General features: G+C 37.3%; 5 protein-coding genes and 1 non-coding gene across 6 annotated transcripts; 4 read left to right on the top strand and 2 right to left on the bottom strand.

Moving 5' to 3' along the window:
* The first annotated feature begins 1,229 nt into the window (after nt 1–1,229).
* On the top strand, nt 1,230–1,302 carry tT(AGU)4. The gene has a single exon. It is a non-coding gene; the product is annotated as a tRNA-Thr (tRNA).
* A 631-nt stretch (nt 1,303–1,933) lies between these two features.
* On the top strand, nt 1,934–4,291 carry ACO2 (aconitate hydratase ACO2; the record flags this gene model as incomplete). Its single annotated transcript, XM_446075.1, has 1 exon — nt 1,934–4,291. One exon carries the CDS (start codon nt 1,934–1,936, stop codon nt 4,289–4,291), a length of 2,358 nt encoding a protein of 785 aa, XP_446075.1.
* Nucleotides 4,292–4,504: 213 nt separating this feature from the next.
* On the bottom strand, nt 4,505–6,349 carry ECM25 (Ecm25p; the record flags this gene model as incomplete). The annotated part of the gene is made up of 1 exon (XM_446076.1): nt 4,505–6,349. One exon carries the CDS (start codon nt 6,347–6,349, stop codon nt 4,505–4,507), a length of 1,845 nt encoding a protein of 614 aa, XP_446076.1.
* A 766-nt stretch (nt 6,350–7,115) lies between these two features.
* Nucleotides 7,116–8,264, bottom strand: PRP21 (Prp21p; the record flags this gene model as incomplete). Its single annotated transcript, XM_446077.1, has 1 exon — nt 7,116–8,264. The coding sequence occupies one exon, from the start codon at nt 8,262–8,264 to the stop codon at nt 7,116–7,118; it is 1,149 nt and encodes a 382-aa protein (XP_446077.1).
* A 409-nt stretch (nt 8,265–8,673) lies between these two features.
* RCY1 (Rcy1p) lies at nt 8,674–11,175 on the top strand (the record flags this gene model as incomplete). The annotated part of the gene is made up of 1 exon (XM_446078.1): nt 8,674–11,175. The coding sequence occupies one exon, from the start codon at nt 8,674–8,676 to the stop codon at nt 11,173–11,175; it is 2,502 nt and encodes an 833-aa protein (XP_446078.1).
* A 203-nt stretch (nt 11,176–11,378) lies between these two features.
* Nucleotides 11,379–11,598, top strand: NCE101 (Nce101p; the record flags this gene model as incomplete). Its single annotated transcript, XM_002999492.1, has 2 exons — nt 11,379–11,407; nt 11,475–11,598. The coding sequence occupies 2 exons, from the start codon at nt 11,379–11,381 to the stop codon at nt 11,596–11,598; spliced, it is 153 nt and encodes a 50-aa protein (XP_002999538.1).
* Between the last annotated feature and the right edge of the window lie 1,351 nt (nt 11,599–12,949).

The raw sequence follows: 12,949 nt of genomic DNA on the forward strand, positions 1-12,949 counted from the left end.
GGAAAGGAAATACTTAAGAGTGGTATTCAAACACCTAGTTATATAGTGATTCCGGTTTTGTAATCGTCTACAATATAAGCAAAGTTTAGGGAATCTAGTTTCATTGTTCTTTTTTTTCTTTCTTAGTGTTCTTTATTTTGCCAATTTTTTTTCTTCTTCCCATTATGTGGCAGGAAGGCTCAATTTTCATTTAGCAGAGCTAAGAACGAAATTACTGGGGGGACCCGCTTCGTTATCTCGCTTTTCCCTTTTCCTTTTTCCTTCTGCGTAACTTTCTAACAGACTTCTTTTCCCTCGAGGAAAGATTTTGTGCGTCGCTTCTCTCCAAAGTTGCTTTTTTCATTTTTTGTTCAGTTTTCGCAGTTCCAAGTGCTACGGGAATCGTCTCTGCCAAATGTTTGTGTGTGTGCTACTGCGCAGATCGTTAGGGTGGAAAAGAAAGAAAATGCCCACTGCCTTCTCCGAGAAAATCGTGTGAAAACCGTGAAAACCGAAATGGATCTTACCTTTTAGGCTCCTGCGTTGCGCTCTATGCATCGGCCTGCCAATTAGAAATCCCTTCCATACTTTTTTTCTCTTAAATCTGGGAGGGTGGCTACGCGGGTTCTTCTGCATTTGCTTTTTTCTATCAAAACCAAATATCAAATCTTGCGGTGCTTCCTGCAGAGAAGTATCTCGAGGAATAGACATTGTGAGCCAACAGAAAAAAAGAGGGGGGGAGGCCAGAGACGATGGTGGATGTGCGATGATCTCTGGCACCTTGTTAAGAATAGAACTGTAAGTGCTGTGGGAACTGCGCACAGTCATGGTGCTGGGATATCTAATTTCGGGTCGGTGGCAGATCAGACCCACGTGGGTCTGATCTAAAGTAAAGAGCAGACAATAACTTGATAGCCAGTGCTTTAGTTCCAGTCACACTGTTAAGCGGGTACCCATTGTATTTTTACTTGCCTGGAGGATGTACGGTAAGTGTCAAGCAAATATTCTTGAGCAAAAAATTTGCATGAAAACGGATCCATCCTCTGTGAATTGACACATAACTGGAGTAGTAATTAGCTTTCTATGTGCAGACGGTGAGACCTGACGCCCATTAGTTAGACAATGTCGTATGGGCCCTCTGCACTATGGGGGGGGGACTATGTGACTATTTATTTGCGTACAGTATTACATGTATATATTTCTTGTGCATGTGGTTCAAGCTGTGTTCTTTGAAAAATGTAACTTAATAAGCTTCTATGGCCAAGTTGGTAAGGCGCCACACTAGTAATGTGGAGATCATCAGTTCAAATCTGGTTGGAAGCATTTATTTTTTACTTTAAAAAAGCATGCCATTAATAATCCTACTATTGGTGAGAAAAGCATTCGACTTTTTGGTTTTGATACTATCCAGGTTTGTAACACAGGATACTTTCGTACACACCCTTTTCGAATAAGTTTTTTGCCCAACTACACAATCACCCGTACAATGCAGGGGATATCCAAACCATTAAGTAGTCATCATTTTGAAAAAATAAAAGAAATCCAAATTTCCATCGGGATTTTTCTTCAGTTTCCTATCAACCTCTCATCTTTGATCTAACTAGTTCTTTACAAAAAGCTTTCCATTTCATATCTTCGGGAAAAGGGTTTCCTTTTAGGATGTGCAAGAAACATCCATTGGCTCTTGACTAATACTAAGAATTCCAGTGTAAACAGTACCACCTTCCCATTGTCAATTGAAGTTGGAAATTAAGAAAAAATTGCGGTGGGAAATATTTGGCGATGACTAAACATTTATTGCAAGTCCTACAAAATTTTTTTTTTCATAGCAAACTCACTATATATATTAACAACAATAACTTAACAAATAAAAATAACAAATAGAAGTAAAACGTCTATACTGAGCCGGACCTTGTCTTACATTACAACAAACTACAATTCGTACCCACTAGCAATGTTTAGAGCTGTCGGTAGAAGAAACCTGGCTACAGTTAGTCGAAATATCCCCTCTGTTCCGGAGAATTTGAGAGCATACACTCCACCTTATGCTAAATTACTAAATAACTTGGACAAAGTTAAGCAAATACTGAACAATGAACCATTGACCTTGGCTGAAAAGATTCTGTACTCACATCTGTGTAACCCCGAAGAATCTCTTACGTCCTCTAGAGTCGCAGACATCAGAGGCCAGAAGTACTTGAAATTGAATCCTGATAGAGTCGCCATGCAAGACGCCTCTGCACAAATGGCTCTTTTGCAGTTCATGACCACTGGCCTATCAGAAACTGCTGTTCCAGCATCGATCCACTGTGATCATTTAATTGTCGGAAAAGATGGTGAAACCAAGGATTTGAGAAACTCCATTAAGACCAACCAGGAAGTTTTTGATTTCCTGGAGAGCTGTGCGAAGAGATACGGCATACAGTTCTGGGGTCCTGGTTCCGGTATTATCCATCAAATCGTGCTGGAGAACTTCTCCGCGCCTGGTTTGATGATGCTAGGTACAGACTCACACACTCCAAACGCTGGTGGTCTAGGTGCCATCGCTATTGGTGTTGGTGGTGCTGATGCCGTGGACGCCTTAACTGGAACCCCATGGGAATTAAAGGCACCAAAGGTTCTGGGTGTTAAATTGACCGGTAAACTACACGGCTGGTCGGCTCCAAAGGATGTCATCACCATGCTTGCAGGTAAACTAACCGTTAGAGGTGGTACAGGCTACATTGTCGAATATTTTGGAGAAGGTGTAGAAACTCTATCATGTACCGGTATGGCCACAATCTGTAATATGGGTGCTGAGATCGGTGCTACCACATCCACTTTCCCATACCAAGCTGCACACAAGAGATATCTGGAAGCCACTGGTAGAGGTTTTGTTGCTACTGCAGCAGACGCCGCCTTGGCTAACTACAATTTCCTAAGAGCGGATGAAGGTGCTCAATATGACGAAGTAATAGAAATTAACCTATCCGAGTTAGAACCACACGTAAATGGCCCCTTCACTCCCGACTTGTCGACACCAATTACTAAATATGCTGAAAGAAGTCTGGAAGAAAAATGGCCTCAAAATATCTCCGCTGCATTGATTGGTTCATGTACCAATTCATCATACCAAGATATGAGTCGTGTGATCGATTTAGTCAACCAAGCTGAAAAGGCTGGTTTGAAGCCTCGCATTCCTTTCTTTGTTACTCCAGGATCTGAAGCTATCAGAGCTACATTGGATAGAGATGGCCTTATTAAGAAATTTGAAGATAATGGTGCCATTGTGTTAGCTAACGCATGTGGTCCTTGTATTGGTCAATGGGATAGAGAAGATGTTCCAAAGGAATCAAGCGAGACCAACTCAATTTTTACCTCCTTTAACAGAAACTTCAGGGCTAGAAATGATGGTAACAGAAACACCATGAATTTCCTAACCTCCCCAGAAATCGTTACTGCTATGAGCTATTCAGGTAATGCTCAATTCAACCCATTAACTGATGCTATTCCATTACCAAATGGCGGTGAATTTAGATTCAATCCACCTGTAGGTGAAGAACTTCCTTCCAAGGGATTTGAACACGGTAGGGATAAATTCTATCCAGCAGGAAAATTAAGTGCTGATCCAAATGTTGAAGTCAAAGTTTCTCCAACCTCTGATCGTTTACAACTTTTGGAACCTTTCAAACCTTGGAACGGTAAGGAATTAAGGACTAATGTATTGATGAAGGTAGAAGGGAAATGTACAACTGATCATATTTCAGCTGCAGGTGTATGGTTGAAGTATAAAGGTCATCTGGAGAATATTTCCTACAACACTTTAATTGGTGCACAAAACAAGGAAACTGGCGAGGTGAATAAGGCTTATGACTTAGATGGTACTGCCTATGATATCCCTGGATTGATGATGAAGTGGAAAGAGGATGGTAGACCATGGACAGTTGTTGCTGAGCACAACTATGGTGAAGGTTCAGCAAGAGAACATGCTGCTTTGTCTCCAAGATACTTGGGTGGTCAAATGATACTTGTCAAATCTTTTGCCAGAATCCATGAGACAAACTTGAAGAAACAAGGTATGCTACCACTAACATTTGCTGATGAGGCAGACTATGACAGAATTTCTGGTGGTGACACTTTGGAGACTGTGGGCCTAATAGATTTAGTAGCTCAAGACGGTAATAATGGCGGGTTCCTAGATGTCAAAGTAACTAAACCAAATGGTGAAAGCTTCATAATCAAAACCAAACACACTCTGTCAAAGGATCAAATTGACTTCTTTAAGGCTGGATCAGCTATCAACTTCATTGGTGAACAACGTAGAAACCACTGATTTGTTTTGCATGTAAATTCGCATATTAATATTTATTTCTACTGTCAATATTAACAAAATATATTGACACTTGGTGTTGTTATTTATTTGTATAGATGTTATTAAAATGTAATATGAGAGTAAGTTATATTAATTAACGCTTTAGTGAATGCAATACAAAAAACTGTACTTAGTATGCTAATCTAAAACTGTTCATAAACGCTAGAGGTGCTGCTAGACTGAATTCTGATGCCGTATCTCATTCATCACTTGTAAACCCATCAATCTTTCCTCATACAAAGCTGCCAACTTACTAACCTTATTTGTTTTAATGTCTGAGTAACTTTCCGTTGAGAACTTTATTGTTTTTACGGTATTTTCTTCACCTGCAAGTTTTTTCTTCTTTTGCAGTTCCTTATCAAATTCTTGAATCTTGTCTTTCTTCAAAACAACCTGAGAGACATCAACGTCAGCAAAACCATCCGTGATCATGTTCTGTATATCATTGTTGTTTCGTTCAGTTTTGACTGGACTATCTTTATCATTAGTATTGTCATTATTAATATCAGTATTTTTATTTTCTTGTTCAATATTTGTGGAATCAGTTGAAGACGAGGCCTTTGAAAATGTGGAATTGACCGATGGCAGAGACGTATTACTTTCATCCTCTGAATTGGTATGTGATAATGAGATTGCTCTAACAGGCCTTTGGATCGATGACTCTTCCTTTGCCAATTTCAATTCACTACTAGCGTTTCTTCTAGGTGGAAGTTTGGGTGGTATTTTTGGTGAACTTGATACAGATCCGCTTCTGTCAGAATTTATATCTAACAGCAAATCAGAGGAACCTGAACTACTTCTGGAGTTGATATTAATGTGGGTATTGATGGTCAAGTTAGCAAGTTCTGCAATGTCACTCTTACTTATTTTCTCATTTCTTTTTTCATTGGTTTCCAATACCTTTATAATATCATGAAAATGTTCAAAAAGATTCCTGATGTACTTATTACCTATCGCTAATCTATCGGAGCTCATCATAGACACCTTTTCCTTACATAATGTTGGAGTTAGAGCTCTACTCAAAGATCTGCTATCATGCCTAGTAATATCGCCGGCATTTAAAATTGATATGAAGAGAGGGAATATAGCACATAATATATCATAGTAGTTATTGTACCTCACTATCTCTTTGAAGACCTGAAATGTATACTCGAAATTGTCATGAATTGGAAGCTCAATCAAGTCTATGGGTATTAGTGGTTTGCTCTTATTTTTGAGGAAATTTGTGAATATAGATGCTAGCGAATAGATGTCCCATTGGGAAAGATCAATATAGTTATTTCTTTCAATAATACTCAATAGAATATTAACTTTCTTGTAAGAACCTGGCCGTTGGAACACTAATTCATTGGTTAACGCGTCATATTTTAGACGGTTAAATATCTTGTCAAATATTATTTGTCTGTACTGCCTTTTACTAGTTGGTGATAATTTTTCTGTGTAGTAATCAGGTAACGACAAGAAGTACTCACCAGTCACTTCTGAATCATGTAAATAAACGTTAAGGGATATTCTCAGTCTAGTTATATCTATCATACAAGCTAGTTCAGATAATGTAGAAACGTGTCTTATTGCATTACCATTCCTGCTCTCATCTTCCACTGTGCCATTTTGTTCACTTTTATTATTAGTTAAAAATTTGAAATTCATAGCATTTGATAATACTTGATATACTGTTCTAACAAAGAATGACTCATGCACAATATACGTCTCCTGCAGGTATTTCTTGAATAGTTTTGGCAATTTAGAGTACATCTTGACACCATACACCCAGCTTATCTTCTTTGCGGAGAACCCTGAGGAAAATATAACCAACGAGAATGGTGCCTGTGGTAGCTTCTTCACCAGCATATCCATCAACTCCGTAATCATCTCATCATAATCATTCTTATCATTTACGCCTAATTCTGCAGCAGAGGGCAAATAAGTAGAGTCGAAGACATAGATGGAGTGACCCGTATTGGGGTCGACCGAATAGGACTTATAAAAAATGTTGTTTAGATTTATTACCTCTTCCATTTCTATTGTAGTATATTTGCAGTAACTTCTATAATCTTGGAGACTCAATAGTATGAGATATAATTGGCAAGCTGTGATTATGACAAAGGTCAACACATATAATGGAATAAAAACCGACAACTTTGATATCTATGGCTTCCCAAAAAACTATGTAGAATATTCTGATAACCTCCACTAATGATATGATTGATCGTGGTACTAATTGTTAATATTAAAAATCTTTCCTGAAAACCAAACTATTCGGGCGCCTAATAAACTATTGTAATGTACACCAGTTGTCAAGGCAAACCAAGCTTACTCCAGGTGTTATTAGTATCTCATCAAGTTTATCCAAATCTTTTTCTTATTGGGTCTTTTTTCAACTTCGACTGGAGGTTGATCCCAAAACAGAACAAGTCAGCTAATAGGTTTACCGTTTTGGGAAAATGGACGCGAATTTCGCACCGGGGCCACTGAAAATACCGCAGGCGTGTAACAAAATCAGACCTAATTTTCATTTTTTAATTTTCTGATGGCATCTCTTGTTTCACATAAGAAACAGAGGCACGTGATCCGAAAAATGCTATAGTGTGCTTAACAGTTGCGTCGCACTGTGCTTCCTCTGTATCTGTCTAATAAATTTTCATTCCGGAAGCAGTTGGCAAACAGATGTATTGTTCATTTGTAGTATTTGTCTTAACGACTGATATTATCGTTATTGCCAAGTTCGGGTGGTATTGTGACTGACGCTGCTCTACAATCGGGTAGCTTTGTCCGTGGCAGTACATTATCTTTTCACTAATCGTTTAATATTTTGATATACCTCATCAGATGTTAAATTTGATAGACTGTGCGATTGCTTATATTTCTTTTTCTCTTCAGCGTATATCGTAGGGTCATTCAAGATGGTACGGATATGCTGATCAAATTTATCCTCTTCGATAAGGTTGTTGGTTATTGGACATCTAACCATTCTCTTCCCCTTCTTTTCAGCTGGATGATCATCACTAGGGGCTTCTGAGGCCTTACGCTTATTCAGTCTTGTTTCACCAGCAGCTCTTATCTTCATTTTCTTCTTATTAGTCTTCTTTTCAGCACTTGCTTCTTCCCGTTGCTCTAATAAAGGTATTTCTTTCCCTGTGGCAGTGTCAAATACAGATAATGCTGAATTTTTGCCATCTATTGTTGATATTATGAGTTCATTAAATTTAATGGCTGGTTTTGGTTCTCTATGCAGCTTAGCCATGGATGCAATAACCTTGAATTCTGTCCATTTGATTGCCGCAAAGTGTATCTTGCGCTCATGAGCTATTTTATGCTTCACATCCTGTAACTTCTTAGTGTATTCAGCATATTCCGCTCTCCTAAAACATCTATCTAATACAATCTGTTTCAGATCAATATGCTTCTTATTTTTTTTATTATTCTTAGGAAAGGCTATTGCAGGTGGAATAATATCCTGTTTTATGATTAATTTATACTGTTGCAACAAATCAAAAAAAACAGAATTCAAAGGATGCTGTTTATTCAAGAAAGACAGTTTTTCATCACTTCCGTATGCTTGTCTGATCTTGTCCAGATATTTGACGTCTTCATTAATTGCACAAAGTAATGCTACTTGTCGTATTATTTCAAAATCTCTTTTAGTTAATGATCTTGAATATCTTGAAAACCTGAATTCATATGGCTCTTCAACTTCTTTTCCCTCCTCATCAGCCTCCCCGTTGCTCGACAAAACACTATCTGGTAGATGACTATTATTGTTGTCTTGGTACTGGCTAATAAAATAACTGTGATATGGAGAGTTCTCTTCTATAAACTCAAATCTGACATCTCCTCTCAACTTTTCTAAGAATTCAGGACCGTATTGTCTTAGATACTCCACTGTCTTATTAATATCTTCCTTTGTTTGCTGAGGAATGTCATTAACTGTCATAACTAATATTACTGTATTAATATCTGCGATATTCTCTTAAGTGAACAGACAGCAGGTTAAAAAAATATTGTAATTTATTCTGTTGTCAGACTACCAGAACTTATCTTTGCGGTTGACTGTATTTAATACCATTAATGTCATAGTTATGCGATGGGCCATCGATTATTTTTTGTCACCTTCAGAATTTTATGCTTTTTCACCTTTAAAGGATTCTTCGGACCAACAAAGTGAGAATATTGAATACCAAAACATCATATACTTTCATTCAGTTTATAACTAATATTTCCATATAGTGATAGTATCCATCTATTTCAATCAAACCATTGTATATGGATCGAATAGGTTTGAGGGTCTTCAGCATAACAAATAGAAGTTTATGACGCAATTCCATAAATAACATCAGAACATAATGATCAATGATTTAGATGCAAATGCTACGGTAGTAGAAGACCTTTTCAAAGTACCTTCAATTACTGTCTACATAGCAAGCCTACTAAACACTAAAGATTACATCAACTTTAGGCAAGTCAACAAGAGAGTATATCATGAAGTATTAACTGATGATTTAGATCGAACAATATGGATGGACAAACTTGCCGTTATAGGGTTATTTAAATCAACTGAAGCTGGTGAAGTAGATAAAAAGGATGAAATTGAACAACAGCAAGAACTGTTAATAGAAGTAACAGATCAAAACAATGATATTGATGCCACAAACGTATTTGACAGGCTATCCTCTTTTACTGATAAAAATGCGAAGGATGTATTCAAGCTGTTCTTTGACTTGTTGGAGAAATTTTGCTCAAAACTTTACCATAATAACATGTCCCATTTTTTCCCTGCAAAATATGAGAAAGATCCTCTCTCTCAGGCCAAAATTCTGAATAATATACAAAGGTACAATAAGTGCAATATAAATGATATTGATTACTATACAAAAATTGAGCAGAATTTGGTTATTTTAAAAGAAATTTTTATTAACTCCGTATTACAAGAAGCTGAAAGAACTTATCAAAATGCAGACTACAAAAGCACCGCAACGTTTATTAGCGTTTTATTGCTCCTGAATGAAGAGGTATATGCAGTAGAATTTTACAAATCTAAAATAGATTATACAGACTTTGAGAATTGGTTACCCGAGGGTTTGCTTGTAAAGAAAGAAGAAAAGTCAAATACATCTCTGTTGGAATCAGAAACAGAACTATCAAAGATGGAAACTTCTTCGTCTAACAAAGGTGATGACCAGGTAATTTTTGATTACGACAAATTATCTGACGCTCTGGAGAAGCTACAAAATTACCTCAATGACAACATAGACACAATTGACATATTGTTCGGAAATAAATACCCTATGATTTTGAACATTATAGAAACATTTATACAAGAAGTGATACTCACTCCAATCAACCAGTTGCTGGGAGATAATGAGGAGTACATTGTACTATTTTTTCCACGAGTTTACACAATGATAACCAAAATGCTTTGTGAAGATTTACATGATTCAATTAACGGTGGTGAAACTTTTCACAAAGTAGTGAAAGAATTTCTTAACATATACTTAACTGACAACATTGTGAAATATCTAAATTTAACACCGATGTACGTAAGAAATGAAATATCGAAGGAGTTCAAAGCCCATGATGAAAAAGTACGATCAGAAGAAATGCAAAAGAATGAAGAGATATACAATTCATTGCGTAACCAATCAGAAATTGGAACCGATATTGGAACCGATAAAAATGATTTTCTAAGTTCCTTCACGAAACTTTTTAAAATGTCAAACGCTCAAAGTGATCGACAAAATATGGAAGACCAGCTGAAACTTGCGTATAACTTGAATACAATCTCCAATAATTTAAAGAACATTAAAACATTAGTTAGCTTAGACTTATGTTATAAGGTAGTTCAGCTGGTCAAGGAAAAAATCGATGAAGTAAACTATTTTACTGAAATAGATACTATAGCCAACATTGTCAAAACAAAATGCCAAGCACTGTTCAAGATTCTTGTAAATGAGCTATGTGAGGCACATGTAAAGCCTGCATTCGAGAAAGGTACCAAGCTTCTCCAACAATACGATCCTAATGAAATAGATAAGATTGATATAAATTTACAAGCTTTCCAGACTGCAAAAGTTGAGCCATTAGTAAATTTCACGGAACTAATGAACATCTGTGACATTATTTTACAAATGATATCAATCTTTTATAAAAATGAATTGTTAGGGAAGAATATTATCGATAAGAACAGAGATTTCTTGAATGACGTTGTTCAAGCGAAAAAGAAATTTGAGACAGTGGTAGATGATTATGTTGCTGAGGGACTGAATATTGGTATCAGTAAGCTAATGGATAAGATTAATTTTGTATTTAATACAGTACAATTACCGGACGATTTCAACCCTGAAGTTGGCTCATCGGGAGCCTCTACCTTAGAAATCAAACCCACACAGTGTGCTATGCAAGTAGTAGAACTTCTAGAGAATCATTGTTTCCTGTTGAACGGTGCTACTGACAAGGGAACAGTTGATGTATATCAGCAAGAGATTGGTGAACGGTTTTTCAATGAGGTAGTCAAGCACATAAAAGGGAGCTTAATATCAGAAGATGGTGGCATTATTCTCATTTGTGATCTTAATTACTATTATGACTTCTTCTCGAAAAAATTGAGGCAAAAGTCACTAGTACGTCTATACCAAGGCTTGAAAAATATCGGACAACTGTATATAATATCGGGTAAGGACTCGAAGGATCTAGGTAAAATGATCTCGGATCTGGGGAAATTCCAAGGACTTTTCACCCAGGAGGAGATCTATGAATTTGTTCAAAGAAGAGCAGACTGGATTAGAGTCAAGAGAGATGTTGAAAAGGTAATGTATGGTTTAGGGGTGAAAGACTGTGTAATTATGTAAAGCTTTTTAGAGAGCCACTATGAATAACATTCTTTATCTTGGATTTAGGTCTAATTGGGGCTAAGTAACATATGACGAGTATTTTTAGTGCCTCGAAGAGCCGTTACAGCAGCTTTAAATCGAGGGATAAGTTCCCTCTCTCTTTGATATTGGTGCACAAGGAATACACAATATGTATAAGCGCAAATTAAACTGTCGCAAATATGAAACCGGCACCATACTTAATTGGAAGGTAAGTTCCGAATTTTTTAATTATCTTAGTACACACCGGTGATATTAGTATTACTAACACATCCCAGGATTGCTGATCCTACAATAGCACTGATTTTTGGTATTTCCAGTTATTACCTCTATGAAAGAAATACTGGTAGACCAGAGAATTACAAATTAAACAACCTTCTCAGGGAGAAGTACCTCAAGTAAATACAACATGCAGATAATTTAAGGTCCCTGTACATAGAACAATATTTAATAGCACACGATATTTCAATATATATTTTCTTTCAATAAAACATCAGAGAAAAACAAATAAAAAAAAGAAAGGAATAAAATACCTGATAAGCTATAGTTTCTGTCATCACTACAAATTCGCGGCTAGAAAGTCTATTGTATCTCGTTTGCTTGTCCTCTTGAAATACTGAATTGCGCTCTGCATACGAGGACTTCCTTCTATACTTCACAACATCTATTGCTAAATACTAATAGGAAGGTAATAAGTTTAACTTAATTCTTAAGAATGGATATGCGCTTTTACATACTATTTTTCACCAAAGGTACGGATATACCTGTAGATCAAAGCTTTGGTGCTAATATCCACCTTATTCATCCCACGCTATAAGGAACCTCGCCCCACATCCTTAAAGGGTCGTATCAATTTCCCGATCTGGTAATAGCTCCAAAAACCCAGGCAATATCATTTTTGAGATATATCTCCGGTGTGCAACTGGTATCCTCCTGCTGCGCACTGTGATAGATGCATTGTGCGCATTTTATTAAGTGGAGCCTCCATTATTGGCTCAAGTAGGTGGAAATCAAAGAATATTCTCTGCTCTGTTAATTGCTGGATATGCTAATCCCGAAGCACAGTCTGTCCCGCAGAGCAGATATTTTTAGCGGGCCTATATGTGAGAATACACTCGATGGATGAACTTCTCGCAGCGAAACTGGGGGACTCTTCTAACAGGTGTCTTCTGACGCAGGGTAGTGGAGGACAAGGGGGGGTGAGGGACCCTAAGGAATCTACTGATGTTCGTTGCGTATGTTCGTTGCTGCTGTAACCATGTTCTCTGCATACTGTCTTAGTGCTGTCTTTTGCATCCCTTCTCACACCAGGATAATTGATGTTCTACTGTAGACGATCCCGAAATCTTAGGCTTTCGTATGAGTAATTCTGTGTCTTCCTTGGGACCTGAACCAAAGGATAATAATTTGCACGCTGCTGGAGTTCTAGTGGGATTCCCCCCGTGAACTCTGGACTTGAACATCTAATCTGCATAATCGCTTCTTTGTCACTCGAACTCCTCTGTGTAAATGGGCCTCAGCAAATCACTGCTTTAGAGCTTTAGAGCTTTACAGCTTTAGAGCCTAGGAGCTTTCGAGCTTTCGAGCATTTGAGCATTCGAGCGGTACTAGAAGCTGCTAAAAGTGAGGGCAGACAAGGCAATCTATAACTGTTCAATATTGGACATGATTTACAGAGCCAAGTTTATATAAGGGCCACATATAGGATATCACAAAGTTGAAGATCATTTGACGGGATAGACGAGCAAAGTAA

The sequence above is a fragment of the Nakaseomyces glabratus genome, chromosome F (genome assembly GCF_010111755.1).
Source record: "Nakaseomyces glabratus chromosome F, complete sequence".
Taxonomy (NCBI): Eukaryota; Fungi; Ascomycota; class Saccharomycetes; order Saccharomycetales; family Saccharomycetaceae; genus Nakaseomyces; species Nakaseomyces glabratus.